At 47.2% G+C, this 21,329-nt stretch overlaps 1 protein-coding gene across 1 annotated transcript in view; it reads left to right on the top strand.

Moving 5' to 3' along the window:
• Positions 1-15,578: 15,578 nt before the first annotated feature.
• The window catches only part of LOC116985533 (syntaxin-binding protein 4-like), a 91,883-nt gene continuing 86,132 nt past the window's right edge, over positions 15,579-21,329 (top strand). The window contains exon 1 of the mRNA XM_033040307.1: positions 15,579-15,663. Coding sequence (XP_032896198.1) covers positions 15,617-15,663 — 47 coding nt within the window. The 5' untranslated portion in view covers positions 15,579-15,616. The remainder of the gene's footprint in view (positions 15,664-21,329) is intronic.

Genomic DNA, 21,329 nt, shown 5'->3' on the forward strand with positions numbered 1-21,329 from the left:
AGCGAATGGCATGTTGGCCTTTATAACAAGAGGAATCGAATATAGGAGCAAAGAGGTCCTTCTGCAGTTGTACAGAGCCCTAGTGAGACCACACCTGGAGTATTGTGTACGGTTTTGGTCCCCTAATTTGAGGAAGGACATTCTTGCTATTGAGGGAGTGCAGCGTAGGTTTACAAGGTTAATTCCCGGGATGGCGGGATTGTCATATGCTGAGAGAATGGAGCAGCTGGGCTTGTACACTCTGGAGTTTAGAAGGATGAGAGGAGATCTTATCGAAACTTATAAGATTGTTAAGGGTTTGGGCACACTAGAGGCAGGAAACATGTTCCCGATGTTGGGGGAATCCAGAACCAGGGGCCACAGTTTAAGAATAAGGAGTAAGCCATGTAGGAAGTAGACGAGAAAACACTTTTTCACACAGAGAGTGGTGAGTCTGTGGAATTCTTTGCCTCAGGTGGAGGCAGGTTCTCTGGATGCTTTCAGATTCAGATTCAGATTCAATTTTAATTGTCATTGTCAGTGTACAGTACAGAGACAACGAAATGCATTTAGCATCTCCCTGGAAGAGCGACATAGCAAATGATTTGAATTAATAATAATAAGTGTCCGGGGGGGGGGGGGGGGGGGGGGGGTGATTGGCAGTCACCGAGGTACGTTGTTGAGTAGAGTGACAGCCGCCGGGAAGAAGCTGTTCCTGGACCTGCTGGTTCGGCAACGGAGAGACCTGTAGCCCCTCCCGGATGGTAGGAGGGTAAACAGTCCATGGTTGGGGTGAGAGCAGTCCTTGGCAATGCTGAGCGCCCTCCGCAGACAACGCTTGCTTTGGACAGACTCAATGGAGGGGAGCGAGGAACCGGTGATGCGTTGGGCAATTTTCACCACCCTCTGCAATGCCTTCCGGTCGGAGACAGAGCAGTTGCCATACCATACTGTGATACAGTTAGTAAGGATGCTCTCGATGGTGCAGCGGTAGAAGTTCACCAGGATCTGAGGGGACAGATGGACCTTCTTCAGTCTCCTCAGGAAGAAGAGACGCTGGTGAGCCTTCTTGATCAGAGTTGAGGTATTGTGGGTCCAAGAGAGGTCATCGGAGATGTTGACTCCCAGGAACCTGAAGCTAGAAACACGTTCCACCTTCGTCCCATTAATGTGGATGGGGGTGTGCGTTCCGCCCCTGGACTTCCTGAAGTCTACAATGAGCTCCTTGGTCTTCTTGGAGTTAAGGGCCAGGTTCTTGTCAGCGCACCATGCTGCTAAGTGCTGGACCTCCTCCCTGTAGGCCGACTCATCGTTGTTGCTGATGAGGCCAATCACCGTTGTATCATCTGCATACTTGATGATGGTGTTAGTACCATGTACAGGTGTGCAGTCATAGGTGAAGAGGGAGTAGAGGAGGGGGCTCAGCACACAGCCCTGTGGAACGCCGGTGTTCAGGGTGAGGGTTAAGAGGTGTGCTTGTCTAACCTAACAGACTGGGGTCTGTTGGTTAGAAAGTCCAGTATCCAGTTGCAGAGGGAGGGGTCGATGCCCAGGTTACCGAGTTTGGTGATCAGTTTTGATGGTATAATGGTGTTGAATGCTGAGCTGTAATCGATGAACAGCATTCTTACGTAAGTGTCTCTGTTGTCGAGGTGGGAGAGGGCGGAGTGAAGTGCCGTTGAGATGGCATCCGCCGTACTCCTGTTCTTGCGAGAGCTAGATAGGGCTCTTAAAAATAGCGGAGTCAGGGGATATGGGGAGAAGGCAGGAACGGGGTACTGATTGGGGATGATCAGCCATGATCACATTGAATGGCGGTGCTGGCTCGAAGGGCCGAATTGCCTACTCCTACATCTATTGTCTATTGTCTATTGTCTATTGAGTAGGAACAGGAAGGGAAGACAGGTGAATGTGTGGCTGAGGAGAAATGAAGATAAGTTTTCCACAATAGCTGAGAGATCTGATTTAAGATTTAAGATGACCAGTAAAATGACAGGCAATTAATGTAGTTTGAAATGTGGCTAAGATTTGCAATGCACTGTCTGATGTATCCAGATTCAATCATAAACTTCAAAAAGAAATTGGATAAACACTTGAAGGAGAAAATTGTGGAGGGAAATGGAATTATCTGGCTTGTTCTTTGCAAACGGCAGTGATGGTTCAATGGGTTAAATGTCTGCTCCATATTTTCTATGACTAATATAACTAAGGTTTGGGCAGGAGAGTGCAATTTTTTCCCTTTGCCCATTTTATAAACACAGGTATTAATAAATAACATAAGGGAAAAAGAACATATCCATCGGAAGTTCATTTACAATGTGCAATATATTTTCAAGTTATTACTATAACATGTCTGCTTTCGTTGTTACAAATATTCAGCATGTGCTCTGTTCATGGTGAACACATCATGTAGTTATGGTTTTCAAGTTAAACAGAAAAATGTCTCACTTCCTTCAAAGTTTCAAATTAACTATGGTTTCAATTCCGTAAAAACGACAGACACTTCATCATTCTTTCTGAGTTTGCATTTTACCTCTCTCTATTCGTGGTTGCAAATCTTGTTGATCTATGCTCTCCAACGCACAGGGATCCTTATTTACGTGGTTCCTGCATGACGCCAAGTGCACGCGCACCACCTGACACAACATCATCCACCCAAGAACAAGACACTGCAAATATGCAAGACACTGCAAATCCACAGTTGACAAAATGTGTCATTTCTATACTGTCATGTGCAAATCTTATCTATCTTCTTCTTCTTGCATATGGTGTGCACAGCCTAAAGTTGTAGGACAACTTGTTCTATCTGATCTTATTTGATTGTACACGCCGGGTTGATTGCATTCGAAACAGGGCGGACCACGTGAAGGTTGCAATCTCCCACCCCATCTTATCTATGTGTCTGCATGTTTCCAGAACTGCCTGTAGTGTGAACCAGATGATAATTCTGCGAGGGAATGGCTGACGTGCAATTTATCTGTGATGATGGTGTCAAAATAGGAGAAAGTTGCATTTTTGTTCGTCAAAAATCTCCTCTTTGCGCTTCAATTCCTTAATAACGTTTGTTAATGGGAAGCCCAGGAGAAAAGGTACGGAACCAGGGCCGGATTTACCTATAAGCTAGACAAGCTTAGGCTTAGGGCCTCGAGGTCTAGGGGGGCCTCCGGCCAAGGCAGGACATCTACCGTTCAACTCTGGGCGGGCCCCCCTCTCTATCTCTCTCTCTCCATCTCCCCCCGCTATCTGTGTCTGGGCCGCCGGGCTCCGCTCGCTCCTCATCCGCCGGCACGGCAGGCCGCCTTGGACATGCGCATTGCTGCGGCCTGCGCGTCCTCCCCCCTACACATGTGCACAACCACGGCCAACACATCATCGGCCGCCCTGTGCGCATGCGCACTGTAACGGCAACTGGTCGGCGCTGGGCACTTTCTCCCTCGCTTTGAATTGTGGGAGATTTAGGCCGCCATGGCTGTCCGGTCGCTGCCTCGCCGCCAGCGCTGAAAACCAACGCGGAGGGGTCCTCACAAGTGGAACAGCTTAGGGCCTCTCTTCATCTAAATCCGGCCCTGTACGGAAATCTGTGGATTTTGAACGTAGACTCTGGTGGCTCTGTGTCTGACTGCAGTGGGATGAATGTACGTTTCAAATCAGGATGATTGGAATGAGAATAAGGTCCAAAGGAATTTAAGCTGCTTTCAAAATTCTCTCCTTCTCTGTTTAAATTACTTCAGAAACAGAATGCCACAAAGGCTGGAAATCATGAAGTCAAAGCAAAAAATGGTGAAATGCTCAGCAGGTCAGGCAGCTTCAGAGAGTGAAAGAACGGAGTTAAGGGCCTGTCCCACTTAGGCGATCTTTTAGGCGACTGCAGGCGACTGTCATAGTCGGAGCAGGTTTCCGAAAAAACGGTGACTGGACTCCCCTACGACAATGTCTATGACAACCTACCACCTGGTAGACGTCAAGCTACGGCAAGCTACCGACAACCGGCGACCCAATCGTCATGACTTAGGACGTCCACCTACGACCACACGAGCGACAACCTACGACAACCGAAGTTAACCTACGTCCACCCGCGACAAGCGACAACTGAACACAACTAAAGACATTTCACGTCATTTTGGCCTCCAAAACAATGGAATCAGCCAGTGTTCTTATAAAACGGGTTGCAGGGTGCGGTTTCCAATCTTTCTGCATCATGACTACCAAGGAGCAACACCAAAGGGCATTGCTCTCACAAGCAGAGGAGGCCCTGCTGCTTGCAGCAGCCCTCATGCTTAAAGATCAGCAAGACAGAGGGACAAGACGAATGAGGAAGAAGAAGCCCAAGAGATCTGTGTTGTTGAAGCTATTGTCCCTGAAGAGATGCAGGTTGGGTCAGTATGACAAAGTGATGACTATGCTTCAGCAAAAAGATGAGGCTGCCTTCAGAAACTTCACTAGGCTCCCCACTGATCTGTTTCAGGAGCTGAAGACACGGCTGGGCCCTGTCCTGGAACCAGGCCTGCGCCTAACCATCACCCTCCACTACCTGGCATCAGGAGACTCCTACAAGAGCCTCTCCTACAGCTTTATTATGGCCCACAAGGTTGGCCGAGAGAGCTGTGAGGCCATCATCAATGCTTATGAAGATAAAGTCATGAACTGCCCTAGTAAACCAGACGAGTGGAAGAGAGCGGCGCAAGGCTATGATACTAGATGGAACTTCCACCACACAAGTGGGCAGTTGACGGGAAGCATGTGGCCACCAGGTGTCCACCCAAGGGAGGTTCTATGTACTTTAACTACAAGAAGTTCCATTCCATCGTACTCTTAGCTGTAGTGGACGCAAACTACAACTTCCTGTTTGTGGAAGTGGGCACACCTGGCAGTGCCGCAGATGTTGGGACCTCCCTTGGGCAAGCACTGGAAGAAGGAAGAGCAGGCTTTCCTGATCCAGAACCTCTGCCAGGAGAAGACGACCCTGACATCCCCTACGCACTGGTTGGTGATGATGCCTTCCCATTCAGGTCATGGATGATGAAGCCATCCCCTCACAGGCGGATGTCAAGGGAGCAGAGGATCTTCAGCTGTCCAGGGCTAGGAGGGTTGTGGAAAACGCCTTTGGCATCCTCGCCAGCAGATTCAGATGCTTGCTGACTACGATGGAGCAGGAGCCCAAGAATGTGGAGACCATTGTTTACGCAGCACGTGTCCTCCACAACCTGATCCGTACCAGAAGTGCTGCAGCAGCAGCAGCAGCCATGGTGGGGGGTGACCGAGTGGACAACCAGACAGGCAACATCACACCAGGCTCATGGAGAACTGCAGGACAGGCTGCATCGATGGTGGCACTGGAGAGATTGCCCGGAAACACCTCCAACAAGAGAGCCAAGGACCAGAGAGAGCATCTCTGCACTTACTACCACTCCAATCTAGGCAGTGTGTCATGGCAGAACGACATGATCCGAAGACCACACCACAAACGGACGCCCACCACTACAGGAACAGAGCCCACAACAGACCACAAGAAAAGGCCCTTTTCAGGGCCACCCACATCCTCCCAAAAGAGTTTAATTTTCAATGCAGTACAATGCTTGTGTTGGTGTTTGTTTGGAATGGGGGTTGGGCCTTGCCCTTGGGCTGCCCCTTCCTTGTCCTTGGAGCCATGTTGCACTATCCAATGGCCAATGTTCCCAACACAAAACGCACAATGTCCACACACTATAGTCACTTGATCACGTGGAACGTTTCCCACGGAGGCGCCACTGTTGTAGCCTGGCGTAGCTAGTCGCATCATCTCTCGCCGGTATGGTCATAGCTTGTTGTCGGTATGGTCGTACATTGTCGTAGATTGTCGCCGATATAGGCGTAGATGGACTTCATTCATCAGCATCGCGACTGGCTGTTGCAGCTTGATTTCTGTGGACTTCTATGGACGGGTTTTTCCAATGCCTGTCGCTACTTGACTTCTCGTGACATCGGTACCTGTCGCCGGTTGACATAGGGTGACATAGGTAGTCGCCAATGGAATTCACCGAAGTCAGCACGGGCGACAACCTACGTCAACTAGTGACAACCTACGACAGCACCTACGTCAGGAGAAGTCAAGCTATGCTCATTGGTGTCAAACCCACTGTCGCCGAAAATGTTTGAACATTTCGAAAATTCAGCGGCGACCAGAAAGACGCTACGACTCTTCGGGCGTCTGAGGAGACTACTCACAACTATTCAGGGGACACCCCGGTGACCATGTGGCGACAGCCTAGTCGCCTGTAGTCACCAAAAAAAGTGCCTTAGTGGGACAGGCCCTTATGTGTTTCAGCTTGTGTAGGAAGGAACTGCAGATGCTGGTTATACTGCGAAGATAGACAGAAAATGCCGGAGTAACTCAACGGGCCAGGCAGCATCTCCGGAGAGAAGGAATGGGTGACGTTTCTGGCCGAGACTCTTCTCCAGACTGAGAGTCAGGGGAGAGGGAGTCTAGAGGTATGGAAGGGTAAGGTGTGAAAAGGACAGATCAAAGCAGTCCAACAGCATGGTACTGTTGGAAAGATGTGACAAGTGGCGAGATGGGGAAACTGACCTCTTTCTCTGCACGCGATGTCCCGATGCAGCAGCACTGGTGTGAGGAAGGGATAGGAGATCTGATGAAAGGTCATCCACCTGAAACACCAGGACTGTGTCATTTCTCGTTTCATTCCTTCAATCTCTTTTCCTTCTTATTGTTACTGCGCTCAGTTTGCTGCAAGCTGCTCAGATCACGTTTTCTTACAAAAGAGAAACAGCTAAAGATAACCTGATAAGCGTTACTTACTTACTTACTGCCTATTATGCCTCCTGGTCCTCCTCCACTCAGTAGTGTTGGTTCCTTCAGTTGCTGTTTCCGTAACATATTTGTTTTACGAGACAGGGTTGTTAACCCTGTGCTCAACCTCCAACCTGGAGGACCAGTAGATTGCTCTTTGTCTCGCCTCTACCCTTCGACCTGTCCAGCATGGGAGACCCTAACAGGAGACGAATCTCCCGCTGGCATAGCTCTAGGGGTCACTGAGACACACAAGCTCCCCGACCACGACAAGGTTGCAATCCAACTGATAAGTGTGTGGTGATGTATTTGGGGGTGTGGGGGGAGGTGGTCACAGGGGAAAAACACATACCATGAATAGTAGGGCCCTAGGGAATATTGAGCAAAAATGGGATCTGGGTGTCCAAGTCTAAAGATCTCTAAAAGTGGTAACACAGGTGGATAGGGTGGTGAAGAAGGCACATGGGAAGCTTGCCTTCATTAGCCGAGGCTTTGATGGTAAGTGCAGGGAGGTCTTGGTACAAATCTATAAAACAATGGTCAGGCAACAACTGGAGTACTGTGTGTGGTTCTGGTCGCTGCAGTGTAGGAAGGACATGGTTTCACTGGAGAGGCTGCAGAGGAGATTCACCAGGATGTTGTCAGGGATGTTACATCGGAGAGAACCTGGGGTTATTGTCCTTGCAACAGAGGAGGCTGAGAGGGGATCTAAATTATGAGAGGCAGAGATAGAGCAGAATGTAAGGATCTTTACCCCATATCAGAGGGGTCTATAACCAGAGAGTATAGATTTAAGGGGTGAAGGAGGAAGTCTAGAAGAGACCCGAGGAGGGTATATTTCCCAGATCGTGGTTGCAATCAGGGGCACATTGCTTGAGAAGATTGTTTGGGGCAGATGCTCCCACCGAATTTAAAAGGCATCTGGACAACACTTGAATCCCCAAGATGGCTATGGACCATGTGCGGATAGAGGGGATAAGTAGTTTTTTTATTGTTGGCATAGACATGGTGGGCCAAGGACTTGCTTTGGTGCTGTCTGAACAGTGAACAGGATGGCAAATGCTGTGCCTCTATTCAAGAAAGGCTGTAGGGAAAAGCCTGGGAACTACAGACTAGTGAGCCGAACATCTGTGGTTGGAAATTTATTAGAGCGTATTCTGAGGGATAAGATACATGAATTTTGATGGACAAGAACTGATTAGGGATAGTCAGCATGGTTTTGTATGTGGGAAGTTGTGTCTCATGAATCTGATTGAGTTTTCTGAAGATGTCTGATGAGGGCAGATCAGTAGATGGTACACAAAATTGCTGGGGATCAGCAGATCAGTAGATGTTGTATAGACACATAGAAACATAGAAAATAGGTGCAGGAGTAAGCCATCATCCATGGCTGATCATCCAAAATCAGTAAAAATCAGTGCCATTTGCGTCACGCAGAAATTTTGTACATCCGCGCACGACTGCGCATCACTGCCTACGTCCCCACGCACCATGCGTGCGTAATGCGCGCCATGCGCGCATCGTGCGTCGTGACGCATAAATGATGTAGCGTAAATTACGCGCAAATGACCCCCATGTGGGACAGGCCCTTTACTCTCTTAAAAACCATCCAGTGAATTGGCTTCCACTGCCTTCTGTGGCAGAGAATTCCACAGATTCACAACTCTCTGGGTAAAAACGTTTTTCCTCATTTCAGTCCCAAATGGTCTACTCCTTAATCTTAAACTGTGACCCCTGGTTCTGGATTCCCCCAACATCGGGAACATTTTTCCTGTATCTAGCCTGTCCAATCCCTTAAGAATGTTATATGTTTCTATAACATACCCTTTCATCCTTCTAAATTCCAGTGAATATTAGCCTAGTCGATCCATTCTTTCATCATATGTCAGTCCCACCATCCCGGGAATTAACTTGGTGAACCTATGCTGCCCTCCCTCAATAGCAAGAATATCCTTCCTCAAGTTAGGAGACCAAAATTGCACACAATACTCCGGGTCTGGTCTCACCTGTACAACTGCAGTAGGACCTCCTTGCTCCTACATTCAAATCATCTCGCTACGAAGGCCAAAATGCCATTTGCTTTCTTCACTGCCTGCTGTACCTGCACGCTTACTTTCAGTGACTGATGTACAAGGACACCCTGGTCTCGTTACACCTCTCCTTTTCCTAATCTGACACCACTCAGATAAAAATCTGCCTTCTTGTTCTTTCCACCGAAGTGGATAATCTCATATTTATCCACATTATACTGCATCTGCCATGCATCTGCTCACTGACCCAACCTATCCAAGTCACCCCGCAGCCTCATAGCATCCTCCTCGCAGCTCACACTGCCACCCAGCTTTGTGTCATCCACAAACTTGAAGATATTACATTTAATTCCTTCATCTAAATCGTTAATATATATTCTATAGATGGATTAGTAAAGTATTTGATAAGGTTCCACATGGTTGGCTGCTCTGGAAGGTTGGAGCGCATGGGATCCAAGGAGAGACAGCTGAATGGATAGAAGATTGGCTTCATGGAAGGAAGCAGAGGGTGACGGTGTAAGGTTGCCTTTCGGACTGGAGACCTATGACTAGTGGTGTGTCTCAGGATTCGGTGCTGGGCCCATTGCTGTGTGTCTTCTATATCAATGATTTGGATGACAACATACATGGCATGATTAACAAGTTTGTTGTGAGGGTGGTATTATAGATAGCAAAGATGGTTGTCTAAAATTGCAGCAGGATCTTGATCAGTTGGGCAGGTGAGATGAGGAATGGTTGATGAAATTTAATACAGAGAAATGTGAGGTGATGAGTTTTGGGAAGTCTAACATGGGCAGGACCTACTCAGTGAATGGAGAGTTGACGAGCAGAGGGATCTAGGAGTTCAGGTACATGATCCCTTGAAAGTGGCATCACAGGTAGATCGGGTGATTAAAAAGACTTTTGGCACATTGGCCTTCATCAGTGAGGAATGTCATTGAGTATAGATGTTGGGAGGTCATGTTGCAATTATACAAGATGTATGTGCGGCCACATTTAGAGTATTGTGTTCCATTTTGGACACCATGTTATAGGAAAGATGTTGTCAAGTTGGAAATGGTGCAGGGAAGGTTTACGCGGATGTTGCCCAGAATCGAGGGGTTGAGCTATCAAGAGGTTCAGCAGTCTAGGACTCTATTCCTTGGAGAGCAGGAGGATGAAGGGTGATCTAATATTGTTGACAAAGTCATGAGAGGAATAGATCGGGTAGACGCACAGTCTCATGCCCAGGTTTATGGTGAGGGGGGGAAAAGATTTAATAGGAACCAGCGGGGAAACCTTTGCACATAAAGGGTGGTGGGTGTACGGCACGAACTACCAGAGGAGGTCATTGAGGCAGGTACTATCGCAACAGTTAAGAAACATTTAGACAGGTACATGGATAGGATTTACAGGGTTTACCAAACGCAGGCAGGTGGGACTAGTGTAGATGGGGCATGTTAGTTGGTGTGGACAAGTTGGGGCGAAGGGCCTATTTCCACGCTGTATGACTCTATGACCTTCTATGACTTTATGAGTGCAGCACAGGAACAGGATCTTTGACCCACCATGTCTGGTGCTGACCATCATGCCAATTTAATCTGCACACTTGCCAGCACGCGTTGTATTTTGCTCAGTTCCCTGCCTGTTTGTGTGTCTGTCTAAATGCCTCTTAAACTGTTTCCTCCACTTCCACTGGCAGCATGTTCCAGATACGTACCACTCTGTGTGAAATCCTGCCATGCAAATCTCCTTTGAATATTCCATCACTCACCTTACAGGCACGTCCTCAAGTATTTGGCATTTCCACTCTTGGAAAAAGGCTCTGGCCATCTGCCCTGTCCGTAACTCTCATCATTTCATTTATTTCTAGCAGGTTGTCTCTCAGCCTCCAACGCTCCAGAGAAAACAATCCAGGTTTGTCCAGCCACTTCTGATAGCTAACACTCTTTCATCCAGGCAACATCCTGACGAGCCTCTTTTGCACCCTCTCCAAAGCCTCCACATCCTTCTTGTGATGTGGCAACAAGGGACTCTATAATACCCAGCAAATCCTCGTCAACAGTTTATATACAGGATCAATTACTCACTGCAGGTATGGGTTCTGTTATCCTGACACTTTTGTTTTTCTCACCTAAGAGGCAGGAGCAGGCTTAAACCTGGCAGCTTCTGAGCCTGCTTTGCCATCCTGTAAATGGCTGATCCTTTACATCAGCTCTGCTTATTCACCCAATCCTAAATATAGTGCCCAGAATACGTTGACATCGGACCTGAATGCATTCCAAACTTATCATTTGCAGCTCTTTCTGATTTTATAATCTACTGTCGAAAATAATTTATCCTTATCACCATCTAAATAGACAACTCTTTATACTGACACTATGCCCTCTAGTTTTGGGCTTCCCAGGCCTAACTAACGCCTTCCTGGCATTGATCCTGTCAACTGCTTCCCTGAGTCGCATGTGTTTCAGTGGGATATCCCTCTCATTCTTCGATACTGTGGGGGGCAGGTTTTGTGCTCTTCACCCCTTCCGTGTTGTTTTATCAAACAAAAGTTCAACTGGGATTATTTTTGAGCACTGGATTTGCACTTAGAAGATAATCCTCTCAAGCATTGCTTCCACATTGCTGAGTTTGGCCAAGTAATGAGATCAGCGGCCTGTGTGCTTTTCCAGTTGTGCGTCTTCTTAGAGATCAATGAGGCCGTTAGCGCAAGCAAGGTCAAGCTTAGGGGGAGAGGTCCTGATATCCCCATGGACTGAAGCGCAAAGTGACTTTTGTGCAGGTTTTCTTTGAAACGCTCACTCTGTCCTAACAATGCCTTCACAGGTAGATTCTGAAGTCTTTAGACTATATAGATATACAGCGCAGAAACAGGTCCTTCGACCCACCAAGTCCGCACCAACCAGCGATCACCTCGTACACTAGCGCTATCCTCCACAATAGGGACAATTTATAATTTACAGAAGCCAATTAACCTACAAACCTGCACGTCTTAGGAGTGTGGGAGGAAACCGCAGCATCCGAGGAAAACCCACATGGTCACAGGGAGAACGTACAAACTCCGAACAGTCAGCGCCCGTAGTCAGGATCAAACCGCGGTCTCTGACGCTGTGAGGCAGGAACTCTACCGCTGCTCCACTGTGCCGGCCTAAAGTCCTTCAGCAATGCAGTATTTCTGCAATATAAAGACTCTTCCGTTTGCTTTAAAATATATCCGGCACCTGGCTCATCCAACTCAAAGCCTTTGGAGGGTTGCAGATTAATTCTGGATCTGTCGCTAGTTATCCGAATACGTGCAGCGACACTATGCGAGCCAGCGGCAGCTTTGCATAAAGTAGTGCAGGCAGGCTATTCGCTTTTGGTAGTCTATCCAATCCCTAAAGGTGACAATGGAGATGTCCACTTCAACTGAAACAGTTTACTGTAAACAGCTAATGAGCTAATGTGCAAGCAAAGTATAATCACTGGCCAGTGACACTCTTGTGTTTTGCTCCAGTGGATACGTGCACCACCCTGAATGCTGCACAATGTGGCATCACATATTGGTAATTACATTTCCAATTATTTGGCTGCAGAATATCTCACGATGTTTCCATGTTGTGCACTCTCATTGTGAATTTTTACACCGGCTGCACTGTCGAGTGGTATCCTGTTCAGTAGGGATGTGTACAGTATAACACAAGTTTTTTTCAAACACAGTGAAATGTAGTTTTTAGTTTCATGGGCCTGCCCCACTTACGTGACTTTTTCAGCGACATAGGTCGTTACAGGTCACTGAAGATGTTTAACATGTTGAAAATCCAGCGGCGACCAGAACAAGGTACGACTCTTTGGGTGACTACTCACGACCATACAGGCTTCACCCCGCGACATGTCGCCAGGGTGTCGCCTGTTTGGTCGTGAGTAGTCTCCTCAGTCACCCAAAGAGTCGTAGCGTCTTTCTGGTCCCGCTGAATTTTCAACATGTTCGGCGACCTATGACAGGTGCCGGCAGTCGCCGAAAAAGTCGCGTAAGTGGGACAGGCACTTTAGAGATACAGCGCAGAAACAGGCCCTTCAGCCCACCGAGTCCGCACTGACTCGAGATCCCCGCACGTGAACACTATCATACACACACACACACACTAAGGACAATTTACATTTATTCCAAGCCAATTAACCTACAAACCTGTACATGTTTGGAGTGTGGGAGGAAACTGAAGATCTCGGAGAAAACCCAGGCAGGTCACGGGGAGAACGTAAGCGATGTAAGGCAACAACTCTACTGCTGTGTCACTGTGCTGTATTATAAGCATTCTGTTCCTGAGAACTCTCCAATGTTTCTATAAGTCGGTGTAAACCAGCAAGTCTAGAAGTGGTTGGCATCAGGGTCCTTCAGCGAAATATCTGAATCCTACAGCGATGCTGTATTTGATACTATATTTAATTATGTAAAATATCCCTGCATGTATATAGCTAGTGTCAATCTGTTCTTTAGATTCAGATTAGTTTATTGTTACATACACCAGGATGCGATGAAATGTAATATTCACAGGCAGCTTCAAGAGTAGACAATATACTGTAGATGACAATGATAGATACAACAAGATATATATTGATGCATTAAAAATAACATTGTTGCTATTAATGCAGTAGATTTCTACAAGTCTACAAGTTTCACAAAACACAAATTAAATAGAATTTGGGGCTGGAAACTATTATAAGAATAAAATTACCCTATTTGGTGAATAGTATCCTTTATTAGACTTCCGGTGGTGCTGGTGCCAGCAGCCTCCACCTTCAGCCCGGTATCTTTTTGTTTTTTTGTTTTTTTAGTTATGTTAAAGTGTGTTTTTTATGTTTTTTTAAATGTCTTTATGTGGGGGAAGAGGGCACGGTAAGGGGGATACCGTCCTTCGGTCGCTTCCTGGAGAGGACGCGACTATTATTTGAGTCGCGTCCTCACCCCCCCAGCGGCCTACCTACTGGATTGGCGCGGCCTTTCCTGCCGGGATCGACCAGAGCTCCAGCAGCGGCGGGACAGCGCTGTAACATCGCGGGGCTGGCGATGCCTTACCGGGGATCGCCGTCTGGAGCCCGGAGTGCTGGACCTGCTGCACCGACATCATGGAGCTGCGGTTTGCGGAGCTCCCAACGCGGGCGGCGCTGATCAACAACGCGGGGTCCTGCGACTCCGCCCGGCTCGGCCTGTGGACTCGGGAGCTGCGGACTCCGGCTGCGGGAGGCGGCTGATCAGGAGGTCCGGGCCGCTGAGGAGGAGGATGTTCACCGTCGGGGATCGGCGTCGGCGTTCCACCAGCCCGGCATGAGGGCCTGAACATCGGGCCGCCCGGTGCGGCGACTGCGGGTGCTCGGAAGGCCCAGACCACGGATGAATATCTGGGAAGATCGGAGGGGAGGCTGGCTGGACTATGGTGCCTTCCTCACCTTGGTGCCACTGTGTTATGTTGTGTCGTGGACTTTCTGTGTTTGTGCTTTTCTTTTTTTAATTCAATTTTATTTTTAATATGTTTTATTATTTATTATTTATTTATTTTTATGATACTGCCTGTAAGGAAAATTCATTTTGTTGTCTCTAATTGAGACAATGACAATAAATTTGAATACAATACAATACAATACAATAGTTACCCATACTCTATTGCTCTGCATAAACTGCTTATAATTCTTGAATTTCATCGAGTAGCTTCTGTTGCCCTTAACATTATCCATAACTAAACTAATAGAACGTGAAACATGTACATCTTCTAGATGTGCTGGGATGCATCCTCAGTGATGTGATCTGGGGTCATCGGGTGTTTCGGGTCTCACGACATCAGACGCCCTCACCCAGGCGACCCAGCCGGGTTGATCAGGCCCCGACTTGCGTCCCAGCAGCAACGGCCCATGGATCAGCCAACTTAATAACTACTCTGCAGGGGGTGGAAGACTCTAGTGCGTGGAGGGACTGGGCTCTGTAGGGTGAGTCCTGGCCGGGCTCCTCCTGCGTCTCACCAGGTTCAAGGCCTGTGCGCTGCACCTCTTTCTCCTTCTCCGAGCATTTCATTCTCGCCTGATGAACATATACCGTGAGCAGTTGTCACTGAATAACAGTTCGCATTTTCCTATCTTAAAATATTCTTCAAATATTTACGAGAAGATTTGTATAAATCTGATCTTCTTTGACCTGGGAGCTCCAGAATTGGTAACACAACCTGTTTCTTTGAAATGTCAAGAGTTTGTGTTCATCTGGAATGATTACTGAATAAAATCCACTTCCAATGACAACACACAGAGGATGGACGATACAAGCAGTGCCTGGAATAACTTCTTGACAGGATAGAAGAAATGTTGGATGGATGCCAGGAATATGGCTCAGAATTAAATCTGTTTTCGATGTCGAGCTGACATGGCTGCGCGCTAGCTACGGAAGGGACCTTGTCCTCGGTGTCTTCTCAGATGAGCTGCACGCACTGTGAAGCACAGTGGTGGATCAATTATACTTCAGTCACCACCGTACCAGCGTGCTTTTAGTAGGATCAATGGGATTTCAGTGTTGAGTGCTCTTCTTCATTTTACTTAGCGCTCCACATCCCCAGCGATGAGTGCTCCACTGTACAGGCTTTGCTTCTTGCATAAGCTTAATCTATCTGTGAAGATAGTGATAATGTGGATGAACTTTGCTCATCTCTGGTATTAAGCATCCATAAGAACTGTCACGTGGGCCAGCTGTTTGAAAGCTTTAGCCTTGCATTGGTTCTCTGCTCAGTGCCCCACCCCCCACCGCCTTCCCCTGAAACAGAGTGGATACGAGGGGAATAATGAATATGTGTGTTGCAGGGACAGGATTCGGAACGAGATGCCAACCTTTTCAGTCCTCTACAGGGGAGCTGTGATCATTAGCAGGTAATGGATGAGAATCTGTTAAATCGACCACTGCCTGGTTGGAGTGTTTTCTTGTCAAGTCTGTTCTCATAGAAGTCTTCAATTCTGATTTTAAAACATTTAAACAGCCGTGGGCTTCAGTGTTGCTATGGTTTAAACCGTGATCAAACTCAATCAATCACTTTCTTTGCTTATTGTTTTCTGGCCCGACATTGAGCAAATCAGTGGAACGCGAAGCCCAGCTCTCGTTTCGTGGAGCTGATAGTTTTCATGGTGTTGTTTTGGGCTAATTAGAAATGCCGCCCCTTTGACTGGAGTAAGATGTGTGGAGTCATTAGTTACCTCGTGCAGATCTACATCGATGCAGCAAAGGTTTTACATTGTCGGGGAAATTTCTGAGTGTGATTTCTGTACGCTGAATCCTGGAGGTTATTTTGTGGATAGATTGAAAATAAATGCTAAGTAAGCAGCGTGCTGTCTCGGTGAGCAGAGTATTTTGGTGCTAATCGTAGGTCACCATGAAATGGACTTATCTAGATGAGGTTAGATATTCTCTAGATGGACATGCAATGCTGGAGTAACTCAGCGGGTCAGGTAGCATCTCTGGAGAAAAGGATGGGTGACGTTTAGGGTTGGGACCCTTCTTCAGACTTTTTTCGCCAGAGATGATGAAATCAGAGATAGTCCTATAGATAATGACCTGTTGTGCATCTATGGTCAAGGGGTAGGTAAGAGGAGGGGTCCACGAGCTGGCATCTGGCCTCAGCACCGTCGTCTGAAGAAGGATCCCGAACTGAAACGTCACCCATCCTGGTTCTCCAGAGATGCTGCCTGACCCGTTGAGTTACTCCAGCACTGGAATAAATCAGCAGCTGCAGTTGCTTGTTTCTACATTGGACTATTCTGTAAAGAGGTGGTTGTGTTCCCCTACAATTTTTGTCTAATTGTAGTCCTGTAGGTCTGTGTCCAAGATGGCTGCCGTGAAGGGAGAGTGGACGCTGGCGCGCTTTGGCTGCCGCTGCTCTCTCTTCACACTGTGTTTTTGATTTTCTGTTTTTGGATTGAATTCTGTTTTTAATTTGTGTCTCTGTGATGGCTTTATTACTTGTTATATTCCGATTATATGTTTTTATTCCGATTACTATGTAAGGTGTCCTTGAGATGTCTGAAAGGCGCCCATTAAATAAAATGTATTATTATTATTCTTACCAAAATCGGGGAGAGGGGGGTGGAGAGGGGGGGGGGGGCAGAGGGGGGGAGAGGGGGGGTGAGATAGGGGCAGGAGAGAGAGGGGGAGAGAGAGGGGGGAGGGAGGGGGGGAGAGAGGGGGGAAAGAGGGGGGGAAAGAGAGGGAGTGGGAGGAGAGGGGGGGGGGAGAGAGGGGTTGATTGTGGGTTAGTTATCTAAAATTGGAAAATTCTATGTTCATGCCGTTAGCTTGTACCCGTGGAATATGAGGTGTTCTCCTCAAATTTGCGCATGGCCTCACTCTTGCAGTGCTGGAGGTCCAGGACAGAGAGGTCAGCATGGGAATGATAGGGGAGTTAGAATCATGAGCAAGCGGGAGATCCAACAGGCGTTGGTGGACCGAGTGCAAGTGTCATGCGACACGGTCACCAAGTCTACGCTTGGCCTCACCGATGTGAAGGAGGCCACATCAGGAACACCGAATACAGTAAATAAGGATAAAGGACTAACTTCCCTTCCCATTCCCATACCGACCTTCCTGTCCTGGGCTTCTTCCATTGCCCGGGTGAGGCCATGTGCAAACTGGAGGAACGGCATCTCATATTCCGCTTGGATAGTTTAGGATCTAACAATAATTCTCTAATTTAATTCTCTAATTGTAACTAAGTAACCTAAAAACAACCCACCCCCACTTCTCCCTTCCCTTCCCTCTCTTCCCTGTGCCCCACCTAGATTAACACCCATTTCTCCCCTTGCCCTAACCCTTCCACCTATACTCTGTCCTCTTCTATATCCTTATCTCACACCTTTTGTGTTTTCATCTCCGGGTTTTGTCAAAGCAACTGTCTAGCAAAACTCCCCCTCACCCGTATCCACCTATCACTCGCCAGAATGTGTCCTGTCTCTCATCCCTTCCCCCCACCCACCACAATCAGTCTGAAGAAGGGTCATGACCTGAAACATCACTATCCATGTCCTCCAGAGATGCTGCCTGGCCTGTTGAGTTACTCCAGAGCTTTGTGCCTTTCTTTGTAAACCAGCATCTGCAGTTCCTTGTATCTCCAGGTTAGCTCCATTGTCTGGAGTTCCCATCATGAGCCTTTGCGATTTTTATGCCAGGTTTTATTAGATGAAAAAAAATTTGGCCAAGCTTTTGGTCACTTAATTTGATATTGTGAATATATAGTCAGATTATGTGCAATTACTTTCTTGCAAATTTATGTAGGTTGTTTTCAGTACATTTAAAGTTCTGAATGTAGATAGAAGTTCTCAGCAAGGTAGAGAGATTGCAGACATTTTTCACAAGCATATTGCTAGAACTGGAAGACTTGATTTATAAGGAGGGACTGAAAAGGCTTGTACTGTTTACCCAGGAGTGTAGGAGGATCCCACCAGCCCTTACGATAGTTTATGAGGTGCAATGGTAAAGTGGATGGTTACAGTCTTCTTTTCAGAGGAGGGGAATCTAACATGAAAGGGCATGGGATTAAGTTGCGGGTAAACGATTTAAAAGGGACCTGAGGGGCAGGTTTTTTAGAAAGAGGCCCCCATGGGTGGAACTTGGGGGGAGGGACACAATTCCCCCCCCCTCCTTTTATATCCCCCTCCACCCCCCCCCCTCCCCCCCCCCCCCCCGCCCCCCGCCCCTACACACGCATCTTACTATAACATCCTGAGGCCTGGGGAAGACTTGAGAGACAGTTAAAGAAGGCCAAAAGTGGTGTAAATTAAAATAGATATATATTTGCGGCGAGGCCCAACATCGAGGAGCTGGCGGCCTTCAACTGGAATCGACCTTGAGTGCTCCGGTCGCAGAGCATGTGGACTTACCATCCCAGAGCTGGCAGACTTCGGAGGCTGTGGTGGCGTTGATGCTGCGACTCGACTTCGGAGGCCTCGGCCGTGGGCCCGGAGGACGGTAACATCGGGAGCTTGCAGTTCCCTGGTTGGTGACCGGCTTTTGGGAGTTCCAGCAACAACAGCAGCTTCTTCCGTCCCGAATCGTGGGGCTTGAATCGGTCCATTCGCAGGGCCTTTCATTGCCCGGCGCGGCTTAAAATCGGCTGTGGGACCTACCATCGGAAGAGGAAGAGGTAGAAGCGGCTACAATTACAATGATTAAAAGATGTTTGGGCAGGTTCACAGATAGAAAAAGGACAAAATAGAGGCAGGCGGGACTAGCTCAGGAAAGCATTTTAGTCGACATGGGCATGATAGGCCGAAGAGCCTGTTTCTCTGCTGTATTACTCTGTGAACTGGTGCTTTTATCACCCTACCCTGGGGATGTTGTGTTTGGCTTCAGGACTGCAGTGCCCCGGATTTAGTTTGGAGATACAGCGCGGAAACAGGCCCTTCAACCCCCACCGAGTCCGCACCGACCTGCGACCCCCGTCCATTAACACTATCCTACACACACTAGGGACAATTTACACATACACCAAGCCAATTAATCTACAAACCTGTACGTCTTTGGAGTGTGGGAGGAAACCGAAGATCTTGGAGAAAACCCACACGGTCACGGGGAGAATGTACAAACGCCGTACGGACTGCACCCATAGTCGGGATCGAGCCCGGGTCTCCGGCGCTACAAGCGCTGTGAGGCAGCAACTCTACCGCTGCACCACCGATGTATTTCCTCCATCCTTTGTGGCAAGACAGTTTCCTTCCCCAGAAGAAGCACTCTTTCAGCGGAAACGACCATGTCTTTCATTTTAGATCAACTAATATTATTGAGCACACAATACACTGAGTTATTGGCCAGTAGAGTTCCAAAACCTATTCGTTTGGAGTTGGACACACCTTGTTCTCCAGGCTTGCGTGCAATAGTTAGTTTCATCCATCTTTTCACCCATGGAGTGCAGGTGGTTTCAGGGTGACATAACAAAGGTTTATAAATGTTTGAAGGGCCTGGCTCAAGTAAATGGCCACATGAGGGTACGGGAATCTAAAACTGAAAGGCATCCTTTTGTCCCAGATTATTAAAAAATGTTTTCTTTTATTTTTGAATTTATTTTATTAGAAACAATTGTACAGGGAAAGGCGATCGACATAACAGTTATACAATTATTGTACAGCTTCATTTTTAACGACAGAACCTAAATTTAAAAAAGAAAAAACAGAGAGAAAAAAGAGAATGAAGAAAGAGAAATAAAATAAGATAAAGCAAGAAAAAGACCCCTAAGCTATCAAAGAAGTGCAAGAAAAAAGAAAAGAAATAAGAAAAGAAAAGATGGAGATATACCTTCCCCCCCTCACCCATTCCTGGCATCGGGTTTAAAATTGTGTTTAACTATTCTGTCGTTGCAGAAATTCAGTAAAAGGGAACCATGTCTTAAGAAATTGATCTGCTTTATCTGCCAAGACAAGCCTAATGTTTTCCGAATGTAGTGTCTTGGACACATCAGTAATCCACATGTTCACTGTAGGGACTGTTGTCTGTTTTAGGCCGTAATTGCGGAATCGTCTTTGGAATAGCGTTAATTTAGAGCAGGCCTCTGACATACCTAAGTGATTTTTATACAGTAAAAAATCTTTAGCGATACAACATGGAAACAGGCCCTTCAGCCCAGCGATCACCCGTACACTAGTTCTATGCTAGACACTAAGGACAATTTACAGAAGCCAATAAACCTACAAACCTGCACATCTTTGGAATGTGGCAGGAAACTGGAGTACCCAGAGAAAGCCCACACGGTCACAGGGAAAATGTACAAACACTGTACAGACAGTACTCGTAGTCAGGATAGAACCCGGGTCTCTGGCGCTTGTAAGGCAGCAACTCTATTGCTGCATCACCATGCCGCCCTATATCACATGTACATATATTAGCTCACAGAGTCAATATTTAAAAGCGATAAATACAATTATGCCTGAGCATTCTATTCTGCGCTCTGCATCTTTCCTTGTGCTCTACCCATTGTGAATGACTTTGGCTTGATTGGATTATGTATATCTGATTTGTATGGCTAGCACCCAAAACAAAGATTTTCACTGTTCTTCGGTGTACATGACAATAATAAACCTAAACCTAAATAAACATCAAGTGCAGAACAGCAGAATGGTACAAAATTGTAATGCAATCCGAAAGTAGTGCAAAAAAGTACAATAATGGAATAACTGATTATGGCTGTCCCACTTGGGTGACCTAATTCGCAAGTTTAGAAGAGTTTGGGAGAGTTTGAAAAAATGTCATGTTGAAGTCCTCCTTCGACCTCATTCGACTATGTTGAAGACTATCTACAACTACCTTCGATTACCGTCAACTACCCTCTATTACCTACGACTAACATGCCGACCTACTACGACCTACTTTGACTAAACCTACGAGTAAAAAAATGTATCGATTTTTTCCATGGCAACCTTTTTTTACTCGCGGGCATTTTTCAACGTGTTGAAAAATACGCCACGACCTAGCTGAGGCCTCCAGTACGTGGGGACTACACTCGGTCATGAAGGAGAGTTACAAAGACCTCCTAGGACCTCGCTTCGACCATGCAGCG

Source organism: Amblyraja radiata, chromosome 22 (genome assembly GCF_010909765.2).
Source record: "Amblyraja radiata isolate CabotCenter1 chromosome 22, sAmbRad1.1.pri, whole genome shotgun sequence".
Lineage (NCBI taxonomy): Eukaryota > Metazoa > Chordata > Chondrichthyes > Rajiformes > Rajidae > Amblyraja > Amblyraja radiata.